The sequence below is a fragment of the Capronia coronata genome, assembly GCF_000585585.1.
Source record: "Capronia coronata CBS 617.96 chromosome Unknown acBCG-supercont1.6, whole genome shotgun sequence".
Lineage (NCBI taxonomy): Eukaryota > Fungi > Ascomycota > Eurotiomycetes > Chaetothyriales > Herpotrichiellaceae > Capronia > Capronia coronata.
The window spans coordinates 456,091-482,687 of NW_006912898.1; the positions used below are offsets into that span (position 1 = coordinate 456,091).

The 26,597-nt window shown below is 52.5% G+C and overlaps 10 protein-coding genes across 10 annotated transcripts; 4 read left to right on the forward strand and 6 right to left on the reverse strand.

The window, feature by feature from the left end:
- Positions 1-1,069: 1,069 nt before the first annotated feature.
- Positions 1,070-2,631, reverse strand: A1O1_06838 (indoleamine 2,3-dioxygenase; the record flags this gene model as incomplete). Its single annotated transcript, XM_007727715.1, has 2 exons — positions 1,070-2,284; positions 2,341-2,631. 2 exons carry the CDS (start codon positions 2,629-2,631, stop codon positions 1,070-1,072), a joined length of 1,506 nt encoding a protein of 501 aa, XP_007725905.1.
- A 1,178-nt stretch (positions 2,632-3,809) lies between these two features.
- Positions 3,810-5,492, reverse strand: A1O1_06839 (uncharacterized protein; the record flags this gene model as incomplete). The annotated part of the gene is made up of 2 exons (XM_007727716.1): positions 3,810-5,374; positions 5,456-5,492. 2 exons carry the CDS (start codon positions 5,490-5,492, stop codon positions 3,810-3,812), a joined length of 1,602 nt encoding a protein of 533 aa, XP_007725906.1.
- A 703-nt stretch (positions 5,493-6,195) lies between these two features.
- A1O1_06840 (L-iditol 2-dehydrogenase) lies at positions 6,196-7,402 on the forward strand (the record flags this gene model as incomplete). The annotated part of the gene is made up of 3 exons (XM_007727717.1): positions 6,196-6,207; positions 6,260-6,382; positions 6,437-7,402. The coding sequence occupies 3 exons, from the start codon at positions 6,196-6,198 to the stop codon at positions 7,400-7,402; spliced, it is 1,101 nt and encodes a 366-aa protein (XP_007725907.1).
- A 160-nt stretch (positions 7,403-7,562) lies between these two features.
- On the reverse strand, positions 7,563-9,194 carry A1O1_06841 (cysteine desulfurase; the record flags this gene model as incomplete). The annotated part of the gene is made up of 2 exons (XM_007727718.1): positions 7,563-7,985; positions 8,064-9,194. The coding sequence occupies 2 exons, from the start codon at positions 9,192-9,194 to the stop codon at positions 7,563-7,565; spliced, it is 1,554 nt and encodes a 517-aa protein (XP_007725908.1).
- A 929-nt stretch (positions 9,195-10,123) lies between these two features.
- A1O1_06842 (uncharacterized protein) lies at positions 10,124-11,518 on the forward strand (the record flags this gene model as incomplete). Its single annotated transcript, XM_007727719.1, has 3 exons — positions 10,124-10,307; positions 10,367-11,431; positions 11,496-11,518. 3 exons carry the CDS (start codon positions 10,124-10,126, stop codon positions 11,516-11,518), a joined length of 1,272 nt encoding a protein of 423 aa, XP_007725909.1.
- A 940-nt stretch (positions 11,519-12,458) lies between these two features.
- A1O1_06843 (uncharacterized protein) lies at positions 12,459-14,351 on the reverse strand (the record flags this gene model as incomplete). Its single annotated transcript, XM_007727720.1, has 1 exon — positions 12,459-14,351. One exon carries the CDS (start codon positions 14,349-14,351, stop codon positions 12,459-12,461), a length of 1,893 nt encoding a protein of 630 aa, XP_007725910.1.
- A 2,850-nt stretch (positions 14,352-17,201) lies between these two features.
- On the forward strand, positions 17,202-18,523 carry A1O1_06844 (uncharacterized protein; the record flags this gene model as incomplete). Its single annotated transcript, XM_007727721.1, has 4 exons — positions 17,202-17,477; positions 17,610-17,751; positions 17,864-18,214; positions 18,324-18,523. 4 exons carry the CDS (start codon positions 17,202-17,204, stop codon positions 18,521-18,523), a joined length of 969 nt encoding a protein of 322 aa, XP_007725911.1.
- Positions 18,524-18,949: 426 nt separating this feature from the next.
- A1O1_06845 (uncharacterized protein) lies at positions 18,950-23,495 on the reverse strand (the record flags this gene model as incomplete). Its single annotated transcript, XM_007727722.1, has 2 exons — positions 18,950-23,177; positions 23,230-23,495. The coding sequence occupies 2 exons, from the start codon at positions 23,493-23,495 to the stop codon at positions 18,950-18,952; spliced, it is 4,494 nt and encodes a 1,497-aa protein (XP_007725912.1).
- Positions 23,496-23,929: 434 nt separating this feature from the next.
- On the forward strand, positions 23,930-24,443 carry A1O1_06846 (uncharacterized protein; the record flags this gene model as incomplete). Its single annotated transcript, XM_007727723.1, has 3 exons — positions 23,930-24,013; positions 24,172-24,322; positions 24,379-24,443. The coding sequence occupies 3 exons, from the start codon at positions 23,930-23,932 to the stop codon at positions 24,441-24,443; spliced, it is 300 nt and encodes a 99-aa protein (XP_007725913.1).
- Positions 24,444-24,609: 166 nt separating this feature from the next.
- Positions 24,610-25,848, reverse strand: A1O1_06847 (actin cytoskeleton-regulatory complex protein end3; the record flags this gene model as incomplete). Its single annotated transcript, XM_007727724.1, has 1 exon — positions 24,610-25,848. The coding sequence occupies one exon, from the start codon at positions 25,846-25,848 to the stop codon at positions 24,610-24,612; it is 1,239 nt and encodes a 412-aa protein (XP_007725914.1).
- Between the last annotated feature and the right edge of the window lie 749 nt (positions 25,849-26,597).

The window sequence follows — 26,597 nt, forward strand, 5'->3', positions numbered from 1 at the left end:
AGAGAGAGAGAGAGAGAGAGAGAGAGAGAGAGAGAGAGAGAGAGGTTCGTCAACAGGTGTCTAAAAGAAAGAGAAGAAAAAACCCAGTCCCTGGCTTGAGGTCTCAGTGACCTCCTCTCAGCATCCGTCGACAATGTAGTCTGTGACTCGACGAAGCAGATACCCAAGAAAAAAAAGAAAAGCAAGCCTTTCGATCGTAGGGTCCACAACTCATCGTTCAAGCGAAATTCCAAGTCTCAAGTCTGAAGACCAAAAAGGTCAAAAAGGAAGAAAAAGAGCAGGCCCCAAATTCGATACAAGCCGCACATTGGACCTCCCTCTCATGGACAGATGAATACCTTTCTGAACAGGTTATGTCCCATTTTGCATGTTTCTCGTTCTAAATTCTCGTTCTCGTTCTCGTTCTCGTTCTCGTTCTCGTTCTCGCTTCTATGTTTCAGGCCTTCAGAGGTGCAACGAGGTCTCTTACAGAGATAGAGATGAGAGAGAGAAAGACCAGCTCTTTAAGAAATATATGTCTAGCGGAAAGGAAGATTCGAAAGACAATCCGACGTCGACATGAACAGACCCCACCCCTTCATTCCCCAAACTGGTGAGAGCTCATACTACGTCACGGGACTGGACTGACACAGAGTCTCACGTGACTCTCGCGTCCTGCGGAAGGCTATCACGTGACTAGTCTTCCGACCCCCTCCCCTTCGGCGACAGTTGCCCTTCTGTATGGCGAGTTATATACTACCTGCGGGCAGCAGGAGGTGACGAGGCTGAAATGTAACAGAATAAACAACAAAATCCTGGTATTGGTATTGCAATAGGTATAGTGAAATGGTACAAGGAATACCGATGGCTGTGCTTTTAGACTGTCATCAACGGGATCCAGTGGAATGTTTTGGCCGTTCTGAAACCGGCTTTTCCCCTAGGCTGCGGACCTAGGCATCTATTAAGGTAAATATGCATCGCTAACAAAACCAAGAAGTGAGCTTCTTTTATGGTCACTGGCGCGGAGACTTCTTTATAGTCACAGCGGCGCGAGACCGACCGAGTTTAACTGTGCGAAAAGCGAAAGTTTTCAATAAGCACAGAGTCCACCGCCCGCATCTTCCATATCCCAAGCGCCAGCAAGACCGACGATCTGAGGTTCATCGGCATCCAACTCGGCCGCGGTGAGCGTGCTTTCGAAGGCGATTTCCGCATCGGCTTCAGTGCGGCGGCCGCCCATGAGGAGTTTGCGTGCCCAGTCATCAATGGCAGGTTCGCCGGTCTCATCTCGAGCCTGTTTCAGAAATGGGATCAGTGCGGTTCCTCCTGTACCGCGCATCTTCTTTTTCGGAACCCTTTCCTTGTCCTCAGGTCGGCCGTATCGGATAGAAGCGATCCCCGTCCCTCGCGTGGGCACCGGGTCAGGACTACTCCCGCGCCGAGTCCGGCTGAGACTGCGAGATTCTCTGCTCTTGACAATGATGTACCTCGAGACCATCTGGATATGTTTATCTCTCAACGACCGCAGCATGGCCAGACATGCGTCGTAGGCGATGGTGAGTTGGCCGTTGGATCTGTGGGATTCCACAAAATCGCGAATGTTGGCCACCGATTCGACTGCCTGTAGAAACCGTCGGTGAGGACCGGGCATGTACTGTCTCATCTCATGGATGAAATTGTGTCGAGGCTTGGGCGCGGCTCCCGGCTCGGCTTCGGACTCGGATGTTTCGTCTTTCTTGGTCCCCGTCGGTCGATGTTCCACTCCGAGGACAATGTCGAAGAACTGAATCATACTGCTCTGCGCGTTGGAGCCGCCGCCGTACTGTCGCCACGTGGATCGGCTGCTCCCGTCGTCGTAAAACACGCCGTGCGGCAACCCTGCATCCTTCATGTTCCTGCTGCCCGCGAGAAACGGTCGTATCCGGTGGTAAAAGACATGAGGATCGCAATTCTCATACATCCTCACCAGTTCCGTGCCCAGCTCGTCCAGCGTCTGAGCAAATGATTGTAAGCATTTGATGACCATCTCGGCGTCGTGGTTCCGTGCCGCCTGAATCGCTTTCAACATGATGGGTATACAAGGTCCTCCTTTTGCTTCCATGGCGACGCTTATTAAATAGAACCATTGTTCGTCCAGCGAACCGGTGAAGGTGGAAATTACTGAAAGGTTTTCGAGAACGAGGCCCTGGGATTGAAAGAGTGGTTTGAAGTTCCATAAACACAGGCCGGCGTATGTGGCCACCGGAGGGAGTTCGAGGTGTTCGCAGACTTGCAGGAGAGGGTATGTTATTGGCGGAGGTAATCTCTGACAAACGATCAGCTCACGTCAACGGGGCGTTCTGTTATGTGGCGCCAACTCACTTCTGACGGCTTCTCCCCGCCCCAGATGTAGCCATGGGCCATGAAGGTCAGCATGGAATATGCTCTCCGCCACTCAGCCTCGGTCTCCAGGTGGACGGCGGGGATGACGGGTAGTTTGTCTATAACGGTGCGCAGTCTCTTGGACAACAGCAACGACTGAAAATTGTTCATGATGCGCTCCCACCGATCATAGACTTGATGTGGGAGACATTGGAGAGGATTCTGCGACGGGAGGAATCCTCTGTCCGGAGAGACTCCATAGTCTTCTGGTCGCGGGATGGGAGGAATCATGATGGGCGAAGGACGAAAGAGAAGGCGGCGCTTTGGGAGAGGGGGCGACAGTCTCTTGTCGCAAGGCTGAGGCTGTATGCAGACTGACAGTCCACGGTGTCACTTCAGCCAATGCGATCGTTTAATGTAAGATGGACAGACAGTTGAGGCCTGGCGATGGACGAAGTCGTTGGACCAAGAAAAGAGTGGCTACCGGAGACGGCAGGCTAGTGATGAGGATATAAGGACCCGAGAGAAAGGAATGGATCGATATTGGTCAGCAGGTCATTAGGGAACAGGTCACCAGGGAGGACTGAGGTTGAAGAGGTTGGGTCGGGATGGAAGGATGGTGTGGAGGGAAAAAGTAATCTATTCTGAGTCTGTTCGACCTGAACCGTCCGCCGGCTGTGCAGAAATAATGGAAACATGGAAATCTCGGCCATCTGAACCGGCGCGGGTCTGTCCGGGTCAGAGAGTACCTTAGGTAGCCGGTACTGGTCATGCTCGGAGTGCTAGGCTTTCTTGTGGTGAGATGCGATCGATCGATGGAGGATGTGATTTTATGACAGCAGGCCATCTCAGATGTTGTATATCATTCAGCCGACATTGATATTGTGACGAACGATGATGCTGACGATGATGTTACCTTGCAGACTCGGAGGCAAACATGAGGCGCAGGGCGCAATGGGTGAATAATACGGTAATAATGAAAATGAGCGCAACCTTTGGCCGGTAATGATGCCGTATCAATGCCGTATTGACTGAATCCGCCCTCTTCCGGAGGGATCAGTGGACACCTGCATACAGCGGGTGCGGCGGTGCGGCGGTGTTCACCCCGCACTACCTAATATCCAGTACGAGTTGTGACCGAGGTATTTTTCATAGTGCCTGGTAACCTATACCCGATGCTGCGTACTCTGTAATGCCATGACTCACGAGCGTCCGACTGCCTCGTCGTTCATCGATCGCAAGGATGAATTATACGTAGCTATCCAAATGATATTAACGCGTATAAAAGTGGCAGCGTGGCAGAAATTGGTTCAGACTCATCACTGGCCGATATCGGGGATACAAATCCTTTAGATAAACACCGACAACGGCATAGCTCTCCAAGATCCAATCTCCTAATCAGTGACGCTGTCTAACAAACAACAGGTGACAACGAGCCCCCTTTAACTCACAGCCTGATCATGGATCGATCACGCATACGGCCCATTCAACGCCCCGACATACAACGAGTGTTTGTACCCGTCGACCCACCCTTTCAATTCCTCTGAAATGTCCAAGTGGCTCTTCTTCACATTCCAAAAGTCTTCCGGCAAAGCCGAACTGCTATGACCGTCCACCTCGACAATGGCCGCCCGGAGCACAATGTCCAACCGCCGGGCCACCTCCCATCGACGCCCGTTCATGTTGATGCCATGCATGAGCGAGTCGAACATGGGCTCCCGCGGGCGGTGCAGCCGGCGGTACATGATCAACTTGAACCGAGCCGCCACGAATAACATGCTCGCCATCACCGGTGTGCTCAGCTCACAGTCCGCGTCGCTGATGCTCTGGATGGTCAGCACCAGGTCCTCGCATCCTTGTAGACATCGTTGCACCGGCACCTTCTGGAGCGAACTCTCATCGAATTCCACCAGTCGTTGATACAGGATGATCACCCCCGCGTGGGCCACCAGGCTGGTCTGCATCAGATAAGGATCAAAGTCGACCAGCCCGTCCGCCAGCAAAGTGTAACTCGAACTTGGCTGTGATCGGACGTAGCTCATCAGATTGTGATAGATCTCATCGCACACCTCAAGCGCATTTGCCGGTGAGTGGTCATACCTGCCCCGCGCGTGCTCGTGGACGAACGTATGCAGAGGTTGCAATCCAATCGCCGCCAAATGGACGTGGCTGCGATAACTGTCCTTGAGGTCGGGCGAGCTGACGTAGGCCACACTGGACAAGTGGTCCACCAGTGCGGCTGATACATCTCGCCAGGTGATCCCGAGTGTCGTGGCAGCATCGAGGGCCAGAGTCGCCCATGTCAGATGGATTGCGAGCTCGTCTCCAAAGTTGCTTATGATCGCAGGTGGACCTATCTTGGCGGGATTCTCGATTTCCATCTGGTTCAATAGTTTGCGGAAGAGGCCAATGTTCTCGCACATGCGGCGGCAAACCGACAATAAGCTGAATGTGCTAGGGATGTTGTCTGCGCCATAGTCGAAAATCGCCATGACCAAGAGCGCTTGCAGAGAGCTCAGAGACGGCTTCGAGAAAGCTTCATTGATTACTTGTGATCGAAGGTGCTCCGACAGCCGCAGTCGTCCATGATAACCCAAACAGATCGCCTGACTGGAGTGTTTGATCTGAAGCGCCAACACCGCTTTCAGTACCACATCGTCAATATGTGTCAAAGGTGATGGTAGGCTTCCCAGCGCATTTTGGATCTGATTCCGAGTAAGAATAGGTACCCATGGTTGAGACTCTTTGAACCACAGGTCGGCTAGGGTGTAGATATACGCATGTGGTAGTGTCATCAGGTCTGCCACCGCAGCATCCGACTCTGTTTGTATCCGTCTGGGGGTGGCTTGGTGACTGCTCGAACTCCTGGGAGTGTCGAAGATTGAGTTCTGAGCGGGGGATGGGATCACTTGCTGTGGTGTCGGGGCTGGTATTACTGTGGGCGTTGCGACCGGAGCAACTGGCGTCTGAGATATTGCCGGCAAAGGAATTCGCTGCTGGTCCTTGAGTAGCTGCATCTCCTGCTCAAGAGTCTCTGGTCATCGTTAGCAGATATCTTTCACGAAAGAACCCAGACACTTGCTCACCTAGGCGATTCTCCAGCTCGGACACGTACCCAGCTCGAAGACCGCGCTTTTTCGGCTGTGCCACATATCGGCAGTCGACCTTGGCTTTGACACAGAACCCGCATCGTGGAAGGGATCGATCACATTTGGTCTTCCGTTGTCGACAGAGGAAACATCTGGCAGAGACTGTCAGTTACTGTTCGGAACCACAACTCGCCGTGCATTCACGAGTCACAACATACACTGTAGAACTTGTATGCTCGGACGCAGAGCTTTCAGGAGAGTCGCTGCTCATTTTTCACTCGTTGCTCGAGACATGAAGGTGTGCTGGTGAGAAAAGAGAGAAACAGACGACGCTCCGAAGTGGGAAATGATGAGTATTCAGTATCGGCGAGACTTTGCCCGTGATCGCCGGCAAAATAGATCAGTCTGACGAAACCCCTCGTGGTCTCCACAGTTCTAGAGACAATAACCCACAAGTGAAGTCGGCGGAGGAGGTAGCAGTTTCGCGGTGACTTTGGAGTCATATTCCGGTTTTCTGACGAGCTTTTTGTCAGACAAAATCCACGGCGCAACTAGGCCCGATAGATTGACCCTGCATCACAAACGTGACAATCACCAACAGATTCGCTGAAGCATCAATCTTGAAATGCGCTGGCCGAATGACAAGTTAAAACAACCTGTCCGGGTCGCGGAGGCGACAAGCTTCGCGTCCCAAAGGTCCTGGTTAGAAGTCCTTTAGCCGTGCGAAGCATCCATCCAACTTCCGTGACGCATCACTGATCTCTCTATGGCAACCTCGGTGAGCAACAGTTTGCATATACAGACGCCAGCCAATACTAACAAAATCCAAGAACCCCTCTGTATGCCTATATGGTCCTGGCAATGCAAAGATCGAGGACAGACCGGAGCCCGAAATCACAGAGCCGACAGATGCAATCGTGCGGATCAAATTCGTGGGCGTGTGCGGGAGTGATGTGAGTGGACTCGCTGGGATATCCAACGGCAGAGACTGACAGTCATCCCCAAAGGTGCATTTCTGGAATCATGGCGGCGTCAACGGCAACTATGTTTCAGCCTCCCACCCTTTGGTGATGGGACACGAAGCATCAGGCACCATCCACGCCGTCGGATCTGCCGTCAGCCATTTGAGGCCAGGAGATAATGTTGCCATTGAGCCAGGCCGGCCGTGTCGGTCATGTTCAAGGTGCAAAGAAGGACTGTACAATCTTTGTCCGGACATGAAGTTTGCGGCCTGCCCACCAGACACTTCGGGGTGCTTGTCCAAATACTTCAAGATCCCGGCCGATTTCTGCTATAAACTGCCCCCGGGCATCAGCTTGCAGGAAGGGGTCCTTGCAGAGCCGCTGGCGGTTGCAGCCCACGCCGTGCGCATGATTAGGGTTCGACCGGGCCAGACCGTGGTCATCTTCGGCTCTGGCACTATTGGCCTGTTGTGTGGTGCGGTGGCTCGGCTGTTTGGTGCGAAGAGAATCATCGCTGTCGACTTGTTAGACGAGAAACTAGACTTCGCAAGGGACTTCAACAGGGCTAGCACGTTCAGACCAGACTTGGATGCGACAGCCGAGGAAGATGCTGCGCGGCTGATTCGAGAGAACGGGTTGGGGTTGGGGGCAGATGCCGTGATCGAGGCCACGGGGGCGGAAAGCTCAATTGCAATGGCGGTCTATGTTCTTCGGCCGGGCGGTTCCTGTGTACAGACTGGGCTGGGTAAACCGGTGGTCAATTTTCCTATCCTCACCATGAGCGAGAAGGAATTGCACATGCATGGAGCCTTCCGCTACAACACCGGAGACTTCGGGGTGGCCATGGATGTGCTAGAGGCTGGCACCATCCCGCTCAAGAGCCTCATCTCAAACATATTTGACTTTGAGCACGCCGCCGATGCGTGGGAAGCAACGAAACAAGGTCGGGGTATCAAAAATATGATTCGAGGCTATGGATATAAAGATCCTGCCAGGATGATGCATTTGTAGCGCCGGCAAAACCCATCATGTATGGGAATCGCAAGCAGTTCCTGACCCCAGACATGGTTCCTTCGGCGGCACACCTGATAATGAAAGTGGTCGAAATGTGCTAGACAAGCCCAAAGCAGATAATGTACAAGTGTACTCGTGATTGAAACGCATCATTTGGCTAGTGTTGGCTCCATTCGATCGTGTTCAAGTCGACGCCCTCCTGAACCAGTTCCCAAAGAGGGCTCAACTCTCGCAAGAAAGTTACGCGCTCGCGCACAGCGTTCAAGACATAGTCGATTTCACTGGTGGTGGTGAATCGTCCAATGCCGAACCGGATGCTACTATGCGCGCTCTCGTCGCTGTTGCCAAGTGCTCGTAGAACATAACTTGGCTCCAGGGATGCAGAAGTGCAAGCACTACCCGACGACAGAGCAATATCCTTCAGAGCCATCAAGAGAGATTCTCCCTCAACATAGGCAAACGAAACATTGACGCACCCAGGATAGTGTCGTTCTGGATCGCCGTTCTGAGACGTATGCTCCATGGCCAGTAAGCCGTCGAGCAGGCGTTTGGAGAGGGCGTGAATCCGCTTGGAATCATACTGAGAAAATACAGTCAGCAGGCTTCAGTGAAACCAACCCGAACATTGGAAACCAAGTAGCAAGGTGGTCGAACTTACCTCCATCTCTTCTTTCGCAATACGACAAGCCTCGCCAAAGCCAACGACAAGGAAAGGTGCGAGAGTACCACTTCGAAGGCCCCTTTCTTGCCCACCCCCACTGATGATAGGGTCGAGCCTGACACGAGGTCGTCTTCTGACATAGCAGGCACCGATACCCTTTGGACCGTAGATCTTATGACTGGAGATTGACATCAAATCCACATTCCACTCGTTCACATCGATCGGAATCTTGCCAACTGCTTGTGCCGCGTCGGTGTGGAAGTAGATTTTCTTGGACCGGCACATCTGTCCGATCTCCTTGACGGGCTGGATGACTCCTATCTCGTTGTTGACGGTCATGATACTGACCAGAGCAGTATCGGGCCTGATAGCCGCCTCGAGCTGTTTGAGGTCAATGAGGCCGTTAGATTGGACTGGCAGGTAAGTCACGTCAAAGCCTTCGTCTTGGAGATGTCGGCAACTGTCCAGAACACATTTGTGCTCGGTCTGACTCGTGATGATATGTCTCTTTTTGCCCGATCTACCAAAGAACCGGGCCACACCTTTGATACTCATGTTGTTACTCTCAGTCGCACCAGACGTGAAGATGATCTCCTTCGGATCGGCTCCAATTAATTTTGCAATATGTTCTCTGGCTTCTTCAACGGCCTTCTCACTTTCCCAGCCGTATGCATGCGTCCGCGAATGAGGATTGCCGTATAAGCCAGTCAAGAATGGAAGCATTGCGTCGAGCACTCGGGGATCCACAGGGGTAGTTGCCTGTGCGTCGAGGTAGATCGGGCGGCTACCCTGATCCATGACAGTGGCCTGTTTGAGGATACCGGCCTGAGGACTCATCATTGCATCGGCAGTCATTTGTGCACCGGGCATCTTCACCTGCGATGGGAGATTGCCACTCTCTTCCATGAACTTCTTCTGGTCGGCCTTGATGGCAGACTGGACATCGGTGACTTGCGCTGAGGAAGGCTTCGATTCCGAGACATAGTTGCGATGGTTGATGAAACGTGAGGTGGCGATGGATGTAGGTCGTGAATGTGATGCTGATAGCATGGTATTGGTGGCGGAGGACAGGCGACGAGCGCAGGTTCGTGAGGCCTGCCTCATGACGGATGAGGCTGGTCCGGACATATTCGCGATATGTCAGACCGGCTGACTATAGTTGTGAGGTGGTCAACAACAGGAGAGTCAAGAAGTGATAATAGTCAGGTTCGTGGATGAGAAGGATGGGCCGGTAGTTGGAAGAGTTGATATATTGTCGAGCTGCAGTGCAGTGCCAGTGGTGGTCATCAAGCAGAATTCTTGATCTGATTTGATTAGATTTCGGCCGAAGCGGCATTTTGAATCGGTCGAATGCTGAGGCCTGAGGATCACGAAATAGCAGTTGCTGCTTTAACGGTCAACAGACTGCAGGCACCAGCAAATTGTGCATAGACCACGCTACACTGTGCAGTACTATTTGACTAGTACGGCACAGTAGAGTTATGCTGCTCCCTCCCACTGACACTGTCCACTGCACTGCATCCCACTCCAACTTTGATCCTGCTGTCATCGACCACAATACTCGCAAGCCACATTGGGTACGTATATTACCTCTCCAATTTCCGTCAATTGGTAGCCTAGACATCAGACTTCACAAAGACTCTCGCCGAGCCTTGGACCTCTACGGCCAAGTCTGTTGTCTTCCGCACAGCCCTGAACTAAACTGCACCGCACTGTATCGGAGCTGACAGACAGTCCGAGCTTAGGTGTCCTGCGTCACCTTCTCCGAGTCTCTCTCGTGGGCCGATCTTAATAAGCCTGCGCACACCTTCTCCATACCCAACATCCCCTCCATCGCTTGCGACCGACGTGCGCTTCACGTATTCGGCAGCTTAGCGTCTAGAGACACGGGATCCTCGGATCTTCATTGGGGAGTGGTGCCATCATCCAGATTTGACGCCTCTACCGATCTTTGAACTTCTTTCCGGCCCTTCCACTCTCTCCGACGGAGCACAAGAGTTCTCTTAGTCACCAGCAGCAGAAGCGCAGGACAACGACAACGACAACGACAACGCAGCATGAGTCTCAAAGGTGTGACCAAGAGTTTAACTCGCGCGCCGCAGCAGTTCAAACAGCGCTTTAACATCGGCGAGAACACCAAAGATGCCGTATACATTGATGCGGAACGGCGGTTTGCCGAGCTGGAGAAAGAGACCAAGAAGCTGCATGAGGAGTCAAGGAAATACTTTGACGCAATCAATGGTATAGCTCCTGTCCTCCTCGCGACATTGGACCATGAAAGCTGACGAGACTTATTCAAGGCATGCTGAACCACCAGATCGAATTCTCCAAGGCGATCCAAGAAATCTACAAGCCCATATCAGGCCGTGTCTCTGATCCCAACTCGTTGATACCCGAGGGCAACCCGGAAGGTATTCGAGCATGCGAGGAATACGAATCAATTGTGCGCGACCTGCAGGCCACATTACAACCGGAACTGGAGATGATCGAACAACGAGTGATCGCCCCGGCAGACCAATTGCTCGAGGTCATCAAAGTGATCCGGAAGGTTGCGGTGAAGCGCCAACACAAACAGTTGGACTATGATCGTCACCGAGCCACCTTGAAGAAGCTCCAGGACAAGAAAGAAAAGACATTGAAGGACGAAAAGGCGCTGTACAAGGCCGAAAATGACGTGGAGCAAGCCACTCAGGACTACGAACACTTCAACAATCTCCTCAAGGACGAACTCCCCAAACTGTTTGCGCTGGAGGCCGACTTCATCCGACCGCTGTTCCAGTCGTTCTACTACATGCAATTGAACCTTTTCTACACGCTGCATGAAAAGATGCAAGCCATCAACATCGGCTACTTCAACCTCAACCTGGACATTGAAGAAGCCTTTGAGATGAAGCGAGGAGACGTGCGGGAAAGGGCCGAGGCTTTGACCATTGTTCACTTCAAGGCCACCGGCGGCGTGAAGGCGGGTCACGGAATATCCAAGTACGGGTTCGGTGCAAAGGCAAAAGAAGCCGAAGCGGGCAGATCGTCCTTTGCAAGCCGGCGAACGAGCAACTTGGAAGACGGCCAGTCCCATCCTCCTCCTCCATACTCTCCCACAGGCTCGGCGAGTAGTGTGCCCACGAGTCCCGCACTAGGCTCCTCGAGCGCAGCAAAGTTCAAGCCACCGCCACCAAAGCCGAAACCAAGTCGTCTGAGCGGTGTCCCTGCCGCCGAGACTGTCACCGCGCTGTACGACTATGAAGCACAAGCCGAAGGAGACTTGAGCTTCATGACCGGAGACGTCATTGAGATTGTGTCGCGCACTCAGAACGAGAATGAATGGTGGATCGGCCGGCTGAATGGGAAGGAAGGGCAATTTCCTGGTGAGTTATGACTTCAGTCGACATGCATGATTTCTGGTCAATGGCTAATGAATACTGTATCCAGGCAATTACGTGCGTCTGAATTAGGTGGCACTCACGCGACTGCATGAGGCATACACCATGTACAGCTGGTCAATAAAACCAATGGTGAACTTGTCGTGGAAAGTTCTCCAATCCTACGACATCCCTTGTTCGCAGTCGCTGTCTTTCCACATCAATGGCAAGTCGTGTGGTCCATGAAAGAGGGCGCAGGATGGCTGGCCTCGAAAATTCAAGAGATACTGAAAACACACTCAGGCCAGCCCTTGTCGACTCTTCTATGCTCCTTTTCATCCTGTGGCTTGCTCTGCCCTGACATGCTATGTTACAGAACGCATTCTCCTAATCGGTCCATATCCCACTTGGATCACAGAGTCTCTCGGCGTCGCCATGCGGCGCTCTCTTCCTTTTATTACTTGCTTTTCATTGCAGGAGTCAGGGCTGGAGCGGCGGCTCCTGTCGCTCTCGCACAGCCTACCCTGGACATTCAGCGTTATGTGCGCTGCACGGCGCCTCGATGCAGCTTAGAAAAGCTGAATTCAGATCAGGTTCTGTCACGGTCAGGCTGGAGTTGCCCATTTGTCCTCATCCACAACTCTACCTGGTTTAGGTCATGTTTTTCTCATCAGAGCATGATGGGACGGGACATGTCAGGCCAGGTCGTTTAGGTACTGAGGTGACTTGCTATTGTTGGTTGGCTGGTTGGCTGGTTGGCTGGTTGGCTGGTTGGCTGGTTGGCTACTTGTTTCTCTAGACCGCAAGAAGAGACTCAGGAATTCGCAATCAAAGAATTGAAACCTAATACGTGGAACCTTGCAGACAAAACTTCCCTCAGGTAGCCGCTGGGCCTGATGGCTCTCCCGCATTTCTTTTCTGTCTTGCTCTCCCCCATGCCCTCAGGGCGGTCGTCTTTCATGCTCGCCTCCTTTTCCAAGCCAACAGGGCCTTGGACCCGATAGTTATGATTGTCGCTGTCCATTCTCCCTGCTCAACGTAACCAAAAGCCTTGTCGGATAGTCGTATAGGCGGCCCTTTCACGCCAGGTCTCGAGTGGCTTGCTAGACGGGAGAGACGACTCGTTGGACCTCAAAGGGTATGTTGTAGGAGACGCCGTGGCGTGGACTTGAATCAATGGATCCTGTCGCGGAGCATGAGGGACATTGGTTTGGTAGTTTGGCTTCGATGTATGTTCTCCGAAGCTTTCTGTCTGTTTGCCGAGACGATCTGCTTGCTTGCCTGATACGTCCGTTGGTCTGAACGGCTCATCGCTTGCAGCAGCCTGCCCGGCTGTTCCGTCAAGATATTCAGCCTTCTTGTCGTTGTCGTAGTCTCGACGTGCGATATTGTGGCTTCCCGCTTGTTCCCCCATATACTCTGACTGAGACGGAGTATACCTATCTCGACTTTTTCGGACTCTCTTGCTATACGAACCACGAGTTGGAGATGTATCTTCATTGCCAGGGCAGGCGTCAGCTGGCTCCCCTCGTTCACCAACATTCTTCCTCTTTCTTACGGCGTCCGATTGGAGATCCCTCTGCTTTGGGATGGCGAGGCTTCCGTCAAGACGTTTCATGCCCTCGAAACCGAATGTTGGATCAAAGCTGACAAAGATGAGCGCCCGCTCACGAGAGCCAGGCTCGCGAGCTGGACCAGCGGTGTAGACCATACCTTGATCGCCCAAGATGGCCTTGACTTCACCTCCTCTGCCGCCCGGACAGAGCATATCATGAAGCTCTGGAGGCGCATCGTCGGGCGGCCATAACGATACTTTGGTAGGACTGAATGCTTCTTCGCCGTCTGGCATTACCTCGCCCTCTTTGTCTAGGCTGGGAGGTCGTAGAAGGAATGATGACCCATTCATGTGATCGTCCTCCGAGACTAGAGGACTAAGTTCATGCCTACTGGCCACTCGAAGCTTGATGCGCTCTTTAGGTCGCCACTCGCCTTCCACGCTCACTTCATCCGTCACGAGGTCGACGAACGCTTGGGCGTTGAAGTGGTACCCATTCCACTTGGTCTTCGCTCGAATGTATTCCTTCACACCGCGATCGTCGCTCTCTTGAATCTCGGTGTGGACGAATCTATCAAGGCGAGGTCTTGATTCCTCCCATCTGCTGTTGTTCTTCGCATCCAGTGTACGGCCTAGGGGATCGCCGGGTGGGTGTCGGTGACCATTGTGTAAGTCGCCATGTAAAGCCCGTTCGAAGGGTTGGGTGTAATAGGTCCTTACGGATCGACTGCCCCCAGCTAACCACTCCTTTCTGCATTCCACTATAAGCAACTCACCACTACCATGATCAATTTGGAACCCCAGATCTGTCCAGGAGTCATTGATTGGACCTTCGAGATGCTGCCTCCTCCAGATTGCCCGTACTTTCAGGTCCGGAAGTGGATCATCGAGAGGAAAGTGAATGAAATGGTAGTAGCTCGTCCAGTCCACTTCCTCACTTTCGTAGCTGGTCTGGTTTGTCAAGGCATAGAAGTTGTCTTGATAGATAGTGAAGCATACCGTAGACCCCATCTCGGAGCCACAGAAGTTGCGCAGCTGCAACGGCTCCTTGGCGACCGGTCTTGCGGTTTCCAGATCATACCGATGTAGCAACCACTCATGGTGATCATGATTGCCTAGGGCAGAGTGGGTGCCCAGAACCAGAAATCTACGGTTGTGCCTGACGAAGAGCTTGTTGGTGGACCACAGGCGAGTGCAAAGCAAGACACGAGGGTGGCAGTTGTAGTCGGAGGGTTGCTGCCGGGGCCCGAAGGCGTCTGAAATATTGACAGCACAGAGATAGTGGCCGTGGATACCAAAATCGCAGAGAAGCACCACTATATCACAAGCGTACCCTTGAACTTGGAGAGACACAAGAGACTCGACGTACATATCCTCACCACCGTCCGAGCTTCCGATGATGGCATTGCAGAACACTGCGTTGCTGAACACTTTTTCGGTTTTTCGGCCGTCATTGAGATCGAGAATCCGAAGGCTAGAACAGGTCGAGTAGGACAGGATCCCCTCATGGTAGGCAAAACTGGTTGCATATCCTAGGATGCATGCAGAGTATGGTGAAGCTGTTTGGAGGGCATGGGCACAATCGTTACACCGACCAAGTGTGACACGGGAACTGGCCTCTGGGTTTGACAGTGCGGATTGGACCAATGCTGAATACGGAGCGCTTGCCTGATCATCGTCAGCTTATGTCAGAGCATACGAGCTGTATTCCATCACCAGCAGGCACTTTTTGGCAGTGCCCTCATCGCAGAGATGTTCATACAGAGCCCAACATGTCCTTCCAAGGCTGTCGTGAGACCGTATGTCAAGCCGTCGAGCCAGATGATGAATGATGTCGAAGGGTAAATCAACGAACATACCCGCCGATGACAACCTTGAGGAGATGTGATAAAGAGATGAAAGGCACTTGGCAAGTTCATGGGGTCTTTCAATGCGTAAAAAACGTAAAAAACGATGGGCAGAAACGGAGGACTTTAAGAACTGTAGAGAGCGTTAAGGCCAGGGACTGGTGAGGCTGACATTAACTGTATGATCACAAGGAACAATGAAAAACACCAAGAGGCATGGATGTGAAGCATGTCAAGGGGAAGGCCTGCCGCAAGTAGGAATGAAGAGGAGCTCCATTGTACTCCTCGCAGAGCCTCATACCTGTCCAAATCGGTGCTTGTATGGACATGGAGATAGCATCATGATTTGGGCACTGACCGCCAAGTTGACATCGGACACATGTTTAGTAATGAGGGCTAATTGTCAAGCCAGGCATGCATGAGAATCGTGCAGGTCACACTGGACAAGGAAATCTTTGAGGCTGAAAAGGATCGTTGGCTTTTGAACATGGAAACACAGGGATGGCGTCAGGCAGAAAATGGCCGCGCTACTTCTCCCTTTCTCCCTAGCCTCATCGTTTGTGGCCAGTCATGTGACCACGGTTGCCTTGTCTTCTTCCCTCAGTCGGCTTCGGTCAGTAAATCGCTAAATTCTCGGTAACTTGAGGGACAAAATGTGTCAGCAGGCCAAGAATATGCCTACTACATGTATATGGTGGTGTGGTGTTTGACAAGAACCGCTTGGTGCAAGACGGTCATGGTTACGAGCTTTGTCTTTCTCTTCTTTCAGCGGTCCAGAACTTGCGGTCATCGGCCATGCTAGTCTGGTTGTGCTCACGGTAGCTTTGAAGCCGTTCAAGGCCGGTCCCGGGGAGGCAGCGAAAGCGTGATTGAGTCTGAGTAGTCCTATAACGGCGAGGGACTAAGAGTGGACCAGGGTGCCATTTCCCCTGCGGCATGGCTAGCCGATACTGACTAGCATTCCTTCGGACATTGAGGTGCTGCATCGGACTCGCCTCATGCTCGCATATGCAATCCTTGGGTAGAAGGATGAGATCTTGCATGACTGGCCTATAACATTGTTAAAATGCTTCAACCAAGGTTCTGGCAGCGAACAAAGAAGAGACTGCTTTTCCAGTGTTCAAGCGGCCAGCTGGACCAGTAGGATCCAATACAGGGCCACCAATGTTACACGCTCTGAAGAAGCTCCCGCTGGTCTTGATGCGTGGTGAGAATCGTGGCAGAGTTCGGTGGACCGACCCCTTGTCTGGAGTGACGCCTTGACTTGGACGATTCGGCGAGATTCAGCCTTGAGCGATGATTCCCATCAGGCCGAAGTAAGCCTGACGGAATGGAGGTCTGTTTCTATTTGCGAAGGCCACGTCCGACCATCCCGCCTTGCTGCAGGCTTTGCCGTTTGTTCTCTGAGACATCTCAGTTGCGCCCGACTTGTAGGGGCCTGCGTCCGGCTGAAAAGCAATAACCACGTATATCGGGGAGTCTAGATCCCGCACCGGGCGTTGATGTTGCATTCAGGGTCAGAGATTGGGCCGATATCAGTCCCGTGAATGATAGCAAACTCTTGGAGGAGTGACAGAGAAAAGGGTGCTCGGAGGGTGGTGAGGGTGGTGAGGGTGGTGAGGGTCGCTGTGGCAGAGGAGCTGGAGGGTATGAGGGTGTGGAAGTCTCATCGAGGGGACAGTTGGGCCGCCTCCCAGAAACTTTGAAGGCTCCTAAGCGATAGTGAGGCATGCAATTGACGAAGGCAGTGGGAGAAGTGAGTGATTCTTTGCAACAAGACAGCAATCGAGTATGAAGGCCGAAGGCTGAAGTGGAAAGTAGAGACAGAAATTAATGGTTGCAGCTGCGAAACGGACGTTGTTACCACTTCTGCTACTTTCTGCTGCACTGCACACACTCAGGTCTTGTAGCTGCTCAGCAATCATGATCTGATCATCATTCATCAGCTTCCTTGCCATACGCAGTCTTATTCACAACCTCATCAACAGATGATGTCTACCATCGATTTGCTTCCTGCACCCTCGGACCTCTCGGATCAAGTCACGAAGGCCCAGCGCGAAGAACAACACAAACTTACCACCCTTTGCCTTTTTGCCATGGAGACAGTGATTGCAGGTCAATCAGAGAGGAGATGGGTTGATGGGATAACATCATGACACGTATTTCATCAAGTACTCAAAGACTCAGTCCGACTTGCGGTTTCGGGCAACGCCGATGAGTCCCTCTTATGACTAAGTGGTTTCTTCGTCGTCCCCTTTTGGGTCCTTGTGGGGGATGCAAAACCTGATGGACCCAGAGCGTTCCTCAACCTCAGCCTTCGTCTTGAGAGCCAGGAGTCGCCAAACCCAAAGACACAACGGGTAGAGCTTTGAAGATGGTATCCAACACAGTGACACCGAAGCATGTCCCGTTCAAAGACCTCCCACTTCACCCTGACCACCCACCGCATTCTGCATGGGGCGTCTGGGGTGCAGATGACCAGCTGGGCTGCCTCAACCGCCTGACTCCAGAGTGTATCAAGAAAGCTGCGGCTGAAGTGAAAACCGGCAGGTCCATAGGCCTCAACTGGAGTATGGGGGAGATGCACGTCCCTCCATTCTACCGTACCAAACTGAAACACGAAATCTTCTCCATCGCCGAGAATTGCAATGTAAGAATACCAAGTCCATGATGCGCAGACCACTGCAGCAGCCAGCCCCCTGTCTGGCTCCTACCATGGCACGCCCTCCGAATAGCCCCTCGATATGCTGGCAGTCTGGTGACACCCATGGTCTTGTGCTAGGACGACCGCCTCGAATTCAATACCCAAACAAGCTCGCAATGGGACGGGTTTCGACACTGGGCGTTCCCCGATGGACGGTTCTACAACGGTTTCACCCAAGCGGAGCTCAAGTCAGGACGAAGCCAGCGCAACGGCATTCAAGGTTCGTTTGATATACTGGTTCCATCCTCCGCCTGGTCACGTCTTGTGGCGACGGCTTGCTCTCCTAGCTTGCGCTCTTCGTTGTCCATCAGCAATCCCCTAATGGTCTTCAGAATGGGCGAAACGCGGCATCGTCGGCCGTGGCGTCCTGATTGACTACGTCGAATATGCAAAGACCAGCGCAGAACCCTATGATCCGTGGTCAGCTACGGCCATTCCAGTCTCCACAATACAGGAAATCGCCCGCAAGTGCAACATCACCTTCCAGCCCGGCGATATTTTGCTTCTACGCACCGGGTTCGTACATCGCTACGAGAGCTTATCCGAAGCTGAGCTCAACGCCAAGATGGAAGGCCAGGAGATGACCTATCCGGGGCTTAAAGGGTCTCTGGAATCTTTAGAATGGCTATGGGATACCCAATTCTCCTGTGTAGCGGCGGACTCACCTGGGTTTGAAGTCTGGAGTCAGTTCATCCTTCCCATTTCCTGATTTCGTTCAAAGACAGGCTCGTCTGCTGTCAATATGGCCTGATGAGATTGGATCATTCGCTTACCAACACACCTTTATAGGAGGCGGTCTCGGCGAGATGGAGATGCGCATGCACGAAACCATCCTATCAGGATTTGGTTTGCCGATTGGCGAACTGTTCGATCTGGAAGAACTGTCGAGACAGTGTGCCAAAGAACAGAGGTGGACCTTTATGTTCACCAGCGAGGTGTTGAATGTCCCTGGCGGCGTTGCCAGTCCTCCGAACGCACTGGCGATACTGTGAGGACTTGAAGATAGCAACCATGGAGCCTTTTTCTTCTATTCGGAACGGCCTCTTGCGTTACAGCGCTGCGCAGCCTGGCTTCAAGCTTGTTGCTCCTCTCTTATACGCTCTACTGGCCGCGGTGGTTTCGTGTTTGAAAGCAGTCCGCAACAAGAGTCTCTCGGCGCGCCTATAGATCTGCCTATGGTAGAGGTGTCTCGATGGCAGTATGGGCGTGGTCATTAAGGGGTACTGTGGTAGTCTCAATCACGCCGAATATGTACTTAGTTCCGGCATCTCTTGCTTTTCATATAGCAAACATATTCCAGGAAGGGGTCCATACGAGTGATGAACCTGACGACATTCACCATATGAACTCTTGATGGAGTCGCAATCTTCACCTGCCCTCCCCACTCTCGGGTCAGTATCATCATATACCTCCTCCATCTAGCTCTTATCCCACTTCCCATAGCGACTCCAATCATCGTACAGCGTCTTGAAGATAGCTCGGCTGCTGGGATCCATTCCGGCATTTAACGCCCTCAGCAGATCCCTCTCCATGGCCGACATGACACTATACATGCCGGGCATCAGCCGCTCCTTGACCAACGAAGAAATCTGGCCGTCAAGTGTACATCGAGCATACTCCATCACCAGGTACTGCATGTGTTGACCGGCGAGCAGTTTCGCGCGCTTAGTCTCGTCGTTCAGTTCGTTGTGGCCCCTCCTCTTGGACGAACGTGCCGCAGACACGGTGGGGTTGCATATCGACGACAAGAGACGGGAGAACTTCTCCGCAGAGGACGGCGGCAGAGACTCGGGCGATTCGCGCATCCATTTTGGTAGAATCTGGCCAAAGGAGCCGAGACCGATGGCGATTGTCGTCCCGTTCGTATCGTGCAGGCCTCGGGAACCAGGCCAGAAAAGACATCGTAGAAGAGTCTGCAGGACCGGAAGTATTAGGTGATAGCGGTCAGAGACACGTCGTCTGTGTCTTGCAAGAACGGACCCGACGATCGCACAGAGCCGGTCATAGATGTCGGCAGCGTGTGGGCCAGTGTTCGTGTCTGGGCTGGATATTGAAATGTGCTCGTCTGAAATGGCGGAGGCGACGGTGCATAGCGAGGCGAGTAGCCTGTCCAGCGTTGCTTGGTTTACAACGAGTGGATGTGTGTCCAAGACCGTGCGGGCATTTTCAAGCGTGAGAACCAATTCTTCCAGCGTCGATGCCAAGCTCAGATTCTGCAAGCAAGCGATGCCCGCCAGTGTCTCCGCCAGGTCTGGATGCTGGAGGATATCTTGGGTTGTAGTATGTAAGATGATAGATGCAATAACAACCGGGCGCACAAGCTGGAACCCGGGATGCTTGTCCTGCTTGTGGAGGAAGTCGAAGATGTGAGTCCAGGCCGCCGGGCCACCCTGGCGTACCACAATATCAGCATCTAACAGGAGGAGGGAGACATCCGCATTGGTCCAGACCACCCCATCGAAAGAAGCCGCCAGTTTCTGAATACTCATTTCCAATTGCTTCTCGTCAGGCTTGCTGTCTGGAAGTGGCACGAGTTCCCAGCACTCGCGTTGAGCCGATAGTCTCATTCGCCATTCGTCCTTCGCTCCAAGAGAGGTTGTTGCCGTCTGAAGCATTCTTTGTACGCCGGCGACTTCTTGTCGAATTTGCTCGTCTCTGGCGAGATCGCCAATGCGGTGTGCGGCATCCAACGTGAGCTTCAGCTCGAATAATGTCTTTTCGTCTTCCAGTCCGCGGATAGCTCTGTCGAGACGATCTTTCAACAACCGTAAGTAACCTTTTTGAACCTTTCCCAATTTTTGCCTCGTAACGATGTTGTCCAGTATCTCCTCTCCCTGACAGAAGTGGCCAAAAAAGACCTGAAGGGCCAAGAAGTCCGAATGATGAAGTTCTGAATCTTGAGCTGCCTCAATCGCCTTCTTAGTCCAGGTAAAGATGTCTGATAGGACGGCAGACTTTTGGGCAGCTGAGGCTTGAACAAAGATTCTGTCCACAATTGTGGTTAGCATGTGGACTACAGGCCACAAAAACGGCGACAGTGCGATGTCTTTGCGTGAGAGCAACTTCTCGGAGAGCTCAACCCATAATGTCCATTCCTTGCAATCGATGCTCGTTCGGGAAGAAACTGAATCCAACTGAATCACAAGGTTCAGGTCATCTGCGATCGCTTGAAGCGTAGAATTTTGAGGGTCGCCCATCAGGCGGCTTGTGGTTGCAGCCGCAAGCTTTCTGAGCAGCGGCTTCTTGATTGCCCCCAAAGGAATGACTTGTAATTGTGATTGACTGAGTCTCCCATCAGCAGACTCCAAAGATTGTGCAGTATGTTGGAGGACCGTTTCTCGCAGAGTGGGATTGTTAATCACTTCTTCGGCGTTTGCAAGAGCTTTCATGAGTGCTGCCAGGTTCCTTTCATCCTCAGATGTGGTGTTAGAATGACCCGGGCTCGATATCAGATCTAAGGACTTGTCGATGAGGTCCTTGAGCGCATCAGAGCAGGAAGAGAAGGCTTCTGGTCGCTGGAGGAGACGGCCAATGCAGGCAGCCACCAGCTTGGAGGGACTGTCGCAGTCGAAGCTACGACCGTTCCAAAGAGCGAAGGATTTGGCTGAAGTTTGAGACTGCATCATCAGCTCCGTCAGGTGGTTGAGCTCGGATGCCAGTTTCTTTTGGAATTGGGGTTGTTTAACAGCCAGCTCAACAACCAGTGTGAAGCATTCCAGACACTCTAGAAATCTGGCAGCCCTTTTACGAGTCGGGTCATGCTTTCCACTGTCCTCAAGTTCGTCCAGTGACATAAAATTGTAGCTTGGCTGCATCAGGCTCTCGAGGCCAGAAATCTTCTCCAAGTCAAGCAGGGAAACAAGCAACCGGATGGCTTTCCAGAGTCGCCACCGTTGAGCTTGGTAGTCGGATCTTCGGGGCAAGGCGCTCATTGTTTCTTGGAACAGGTCGCTCAGATGTGTGGCAGGGAGGTTTAAACCTGCATCCTCGGTGCCAGAGAGCTCCAAGAGCGCCGAAACTACAGCCAGCTTGGCAAAGGCATCGGCCGTAGATCCAATCTTTTCAGCAATGCCCTTCAGCTGCTCGGAAAGCTCCTGCAGTAGCCTCTGACTCATTGTTGGTGGCGCATGCACTAAGGCCAGGGATTTGAATTCATCAAATACATCCTCATCGTCCCATACAAGCACAGCAGGAACAGTATCGGGATCATCCTTGGACGTGTAACGTACCCGTATTGCTTCTGACATGTTTTGTTGCCAGATGGTGACAAACCCGTCTAGAGCTCGAGCCCTGGCAAAGGCCCGTAACAAGGCAAGAACAATATCGTCCCGGATGACCTCATACAGTTCCATCGAGACAGTACTGGACTCGATTCTCTGCAAGAGTTGTTTCAACAGCTGCCCGGAGTTGGACAAGCCGGTGCTGGGCACTATTATGTTGACATCCAATCGAATGATCTTGGCCAGAAGAATCCACGGACAAGTTTCTTCGTCCACTGCGAACATGCCCGAGAGGACATATCCTAGAACAGACAATGAAACCTTTAATTTCAGCGCTAGTGCAACGTCGACCAATTTTTCCAGGGCTGCCACCCAGCTCTCTCGGTTACCAGGGGCTGGGTTGTTGGAGACGTCCTGGTGTACGGCACCAGTAGCAGTAACTTGAGGGATATGAGGCCACAGCAGATGGATGACACATATGAACAAGGAATCAAGCCATGGTTGCTCCTGTTGTCGTTTTCGTAGATCAGAAGCCGGAACCGAGCGCACAGCAATATCAAGTATCATCCACGACAGATTCCGTTGAGTAGCTGAAATAGTTCGATTTGGGGTCCGTGCCAGACCGTCTCCAAGAACCATGATGCGTTCCCTGAAGCCTTTGAGCATGCTTTCCAAATGATCGTACAATAGGACGTCATGGACATTTCTCCATTTTTTGGCATATCGTTCGTTGAAGATCGCGCGGAACGGGAATACAACATGCATTGCGACCAATCTTTCCATTGTGGTCTTCGAAGAAACAAGTTCTTTGTTATTCAGGTGCGCTTTGCGGAGGAAATCGAGAATGACCAAGACTGGCTCTAGACAGTGAGAGGCAAACGCTTGATTTGGATCGTCAGTCTGAGTTCGGACGGCTGTGTTGTCACCTTTCCAAAAGGATAACGCGGTGCTGAGTAGTTGGGATAACAACACTTGCTCCGCTGCTTGGGAAGCATTTCTTAGCAGGAATGCAACAGCATCGAGTAACCCGCCAAGTAACGACGCTTGATCGCTCCACGATGCGGTCCATGTCGGAGCAACCCTTCTTTGTCTCTGTGAGGACGTCACAGCCAGAAGACCAACACAGCGGCAGGCAGCCTGCAGAAGGGGCCAAATGAGTTTCGTCCGGTGAGATGGGCCTGTCTGCTCCTTGGGTGCTGGAGGACTTAGCCGTCTTTTCTTCGACGGGCGCTCCTTGGGGTCAAGGTCTGCGGGCGAAGATATTTGGGAGGCTGACCCAGACTGCTCGGGGGTGAGACAGAGTTTGATCGACTCGTCTAGAGCATGGAAGAACTTTCGCTCCAAGAGGATCTCCAGACAGACTTCATCTGTAATGCGAGATGTCACTGCCAGAAGAAGCGCCCAGAACTGTGGAAGAGAAACAAATCTACCACAAATCAGTTGGGATTGATAGAAACATGGAGGAGGGGAGTCCATACTTTTGAGCATTGTTCCTTACCGTCTTCGGCGCTCCACCTTTGGGATCGGAAGTATTTAGGTTCTTCAGGAGCCAGCGAAGGAGCCAACGCTCTTTAAAACCAGGAGACTGTGAAGTGGTCTTAAACCTCACCTCGGTACAGCAAGTTTCCAGATATTCTTGAAGATTGAGACCGAGGATATCGGCGGCTTTCGTCAAAATCTCCTCTGGAGGACCATTCGTTCGTTCTAGATCTGCGATTGCAGCCTCGAAACTTCGTTTCGCCATTACAAGAGCGTGGGATTTCGCAGTCCGACCATCCTCAATGCCAACTGCTTTGCAAGCGTTGTCGAGTTAGTGTGCAATAGACGTGTAATTGAGTACGGCTTCAATACTGAAGATTGATCCTTCTCGTCTCTTTTCATGTTTGATATTGCATGGAGTCGGAAAAATTTGCCAAGGCCATCTCCGATTGGCCGGTACTTTTGGCGACTAGCCTCAAGCTGGAAGCTGCGCGGCGGAATTGGAAAGAGCAGCGAGCACCGACTGAGCAACGAGCTTCCAACTCCAAGCTTGACGTACTATTCGAATACTAGTAGTCCGTCTTACTCGTCATTGCTCGCACCAGCTCTATACCACAGGAGATCTGCTTGGTTCAAGGTATGTATCTTTGCCTTGGTTGTCGTCCTCATTCACTAATGTAGCTTGTTGCAGTTTCCAAGATGTCGGACGACAATGTTTCGGGACCTCCTCTGCCCGTTGCACCCAAATCGAAACCAGTCAGCGAAGCTCTGCTAAACGAAAAGGTACGGCTCCCGAGAGAAGGACTCAAGAGATAGAGCGAGGGACGGGGCGGCGCTTGCAATTAGGGTTGATAGGCTTCCTTCAAGACTTGTCAAAGAGCCTGGATTGCGCTGCACACCCAGGGGAGTCATGAACTGTTTATGGCTGACACAGTATACAGTGGGATCGTGCAGTCTCCTCCCTGGTGATCAGATCCGCACTCGGTTTCTCGTTCGGCGTCATATTTTCAGTACTGTTGTTCAAACGAAGAGCATGGCCTGTGTGGTTCGGGACAGGTTTCGGAGCTGGAAGAGCATGGGAAGAAGCTGATGGTTAGTCTGACCACGCATCGTCTATATCATGCTGGCTTCTGTTGACATTGACCTAGCGAACTTCAAGCGAGGAGATGTCCTGACGACGGACGGACTACGAAAAGTACGGACTGGAAGTTAGACAGTTGGCAGGGGGGTTTTGTTTCGCTGAATATTGCAATTGAAGTACACTTGTACAACGTGTACACAAACCCGCACGCTTGTCATATCAACTGGTGCTCTTTGAGCATCGGAGCATTCCTATCACGAATCCGTCCTATCCATGCCGCTGGGATAAAAGTACTCCATCATCGACTCGCCTTCTCGTTCTCAATCTCTCGGCGAAGACCCTCCAATTCCGCCTCGCGTTTCTTCAAATGCGACTCGAGCCCTTCTATCTGTTCGGCGACCAATGCGAGATCGTCCCTGAGTCTCTTGAGGTCGCCTTCTGACTTGTTTGCACTTTCCGAATTCAATTCCAGATACTGCCGTTGTTTGTATTCAAGCAGTTGCTGCGCCTCTCGCTTGACCAGTGTCCAGTTAGTCTTGCCAGCCTGCCGCGGACCTCCGTTTTCCCGCCTTTGCTTCCGTCGACGCTCCGCTGCTGCCATGGCCGCGTCGTGTTGGGCTTCCAGTTCGCGCAGCTCACGCAACAGTCGGACCTTCTCCAGATCTTCATCTTCGACCACATCCGAGAAGTCCGTCCCTTTGGGCGTATAGGAGGAACCTCCTCTCTCCCCGAGACGGCTCAGATAAGCATCGCCGAACTTTGCTTTTCGACCAGTAATGGTGTCCTCGTCGTACTTGTTGGGCCGATTCCTCATGCTGTCAATCTGGTAGTCAATCTGATTGCCTTCGAAGCTGGCTCGGAGGCTCGGCGGCACGGTGCGCGGTATCCGGTAGCCCTCATGGCGGTAGTTGAGAATATGCAGGAATGCCAGACACGCATCCTTGGAGATCGTGTCCCGCCCGCTCGTGTTGATCAGATTCCACGCACTGCGGATGTCTGTATCCGGCACATCTAGGCTGGCGTACAGATTATGCAGGCTATCGAAGCTGATGTCGCCCCGTCGGTCCTTGTTCGCCGAGTATATCTCCTCGTACCTGCGTTTATCTTCGGGACTCATATACCAATCAAACCCATCTTTCAGACCGACGTCATCCTCATCGTCCTCGATCCTCTCGAACTGCTCGCGCTGATCGCCCGTCAAGGCTCGGTGCGCCGCTACCAGATGTGCTTTGCTTGCCGGCACAAGCCAGTCCGGCAAGCTCTTCGGTACGTCCTGGTATTCTCCGTTGACCAGGTCGAAGATCAAGCGCATGGCAACACAGAACTCTTCAAAATCCAGCTCCCCGTCGCCGTCGACGTCCGCGAGGTCCCACACCCGTTCGAGTTGGTCATCGCGTAGTTGGGAGTTGCGCAGCACGTTGGCCGCCGCTTGGTTCGTCAAATGTGATGACGACGACGCAGGCGGTTGCACGAGCGACGAGAAGATCTCCCAGTAGCGGTCGATTTCCCATTTCTCGATCTTTTTGGTTGCTGCCATGATGGCTGGCAGCGAGGCGGGCGAGGCAGGTTGAAGATGGGTCTCGGATTCGGTGAGGATGTGGCTGTAAGCAAGCTAGGCTGTCGCAATGAAGTCAAGGATGCCACCGCATGCTATGCTGAACTGGAGCACTGAAAGGAATCCACCGACTTCTACCTAGTAGGTAGATTATAGAAGTAGGATGGCAGAGGAATGAACACAATATGTTGGGAGGTTCGCGGGTGCAGTTGTTACTACAACCCTTACATGGGTATGCTGTATGCTTATGGTGTTAACAACCCAATGTTAACAGTGTTAGCAGGTGCCTTCCGCATAGCGTCTCTGGCGGCGTGATATCACTCCCGTTTGGAGATGGTAGTGACGCCGCTTTGTGCTCCACCAAAGTTCCGCAACTAGTTAGTACGTACAACTCCATCTCTCGACTTGTAAGCCTGTATCAACCCTTTCTAACATTTACGGGGACCAAGATGTATCAAAGTTGATTCCCCTAACAGGACATCAGGTTTTCGACCTAACTCCTTCCGACCAAAACCCTACCTTTGCCGTGGCTCGTAAACCACCGGCCAAGGGCCTTTCAAGTTTAACTTTCTCCTCCCAAGGTCTCCTGCTCACAGCGAGATTTGGGCTCGGTAATGTGTTTCTGCACGATTGACACGCTTGGAAAGTACTGGTATTGCGCCCGACGTTGTAGCGTTGCATGAATCAGCCTTGTCCCAAGGATCCACGGAGCCACGGCTCGCCTAGCCACC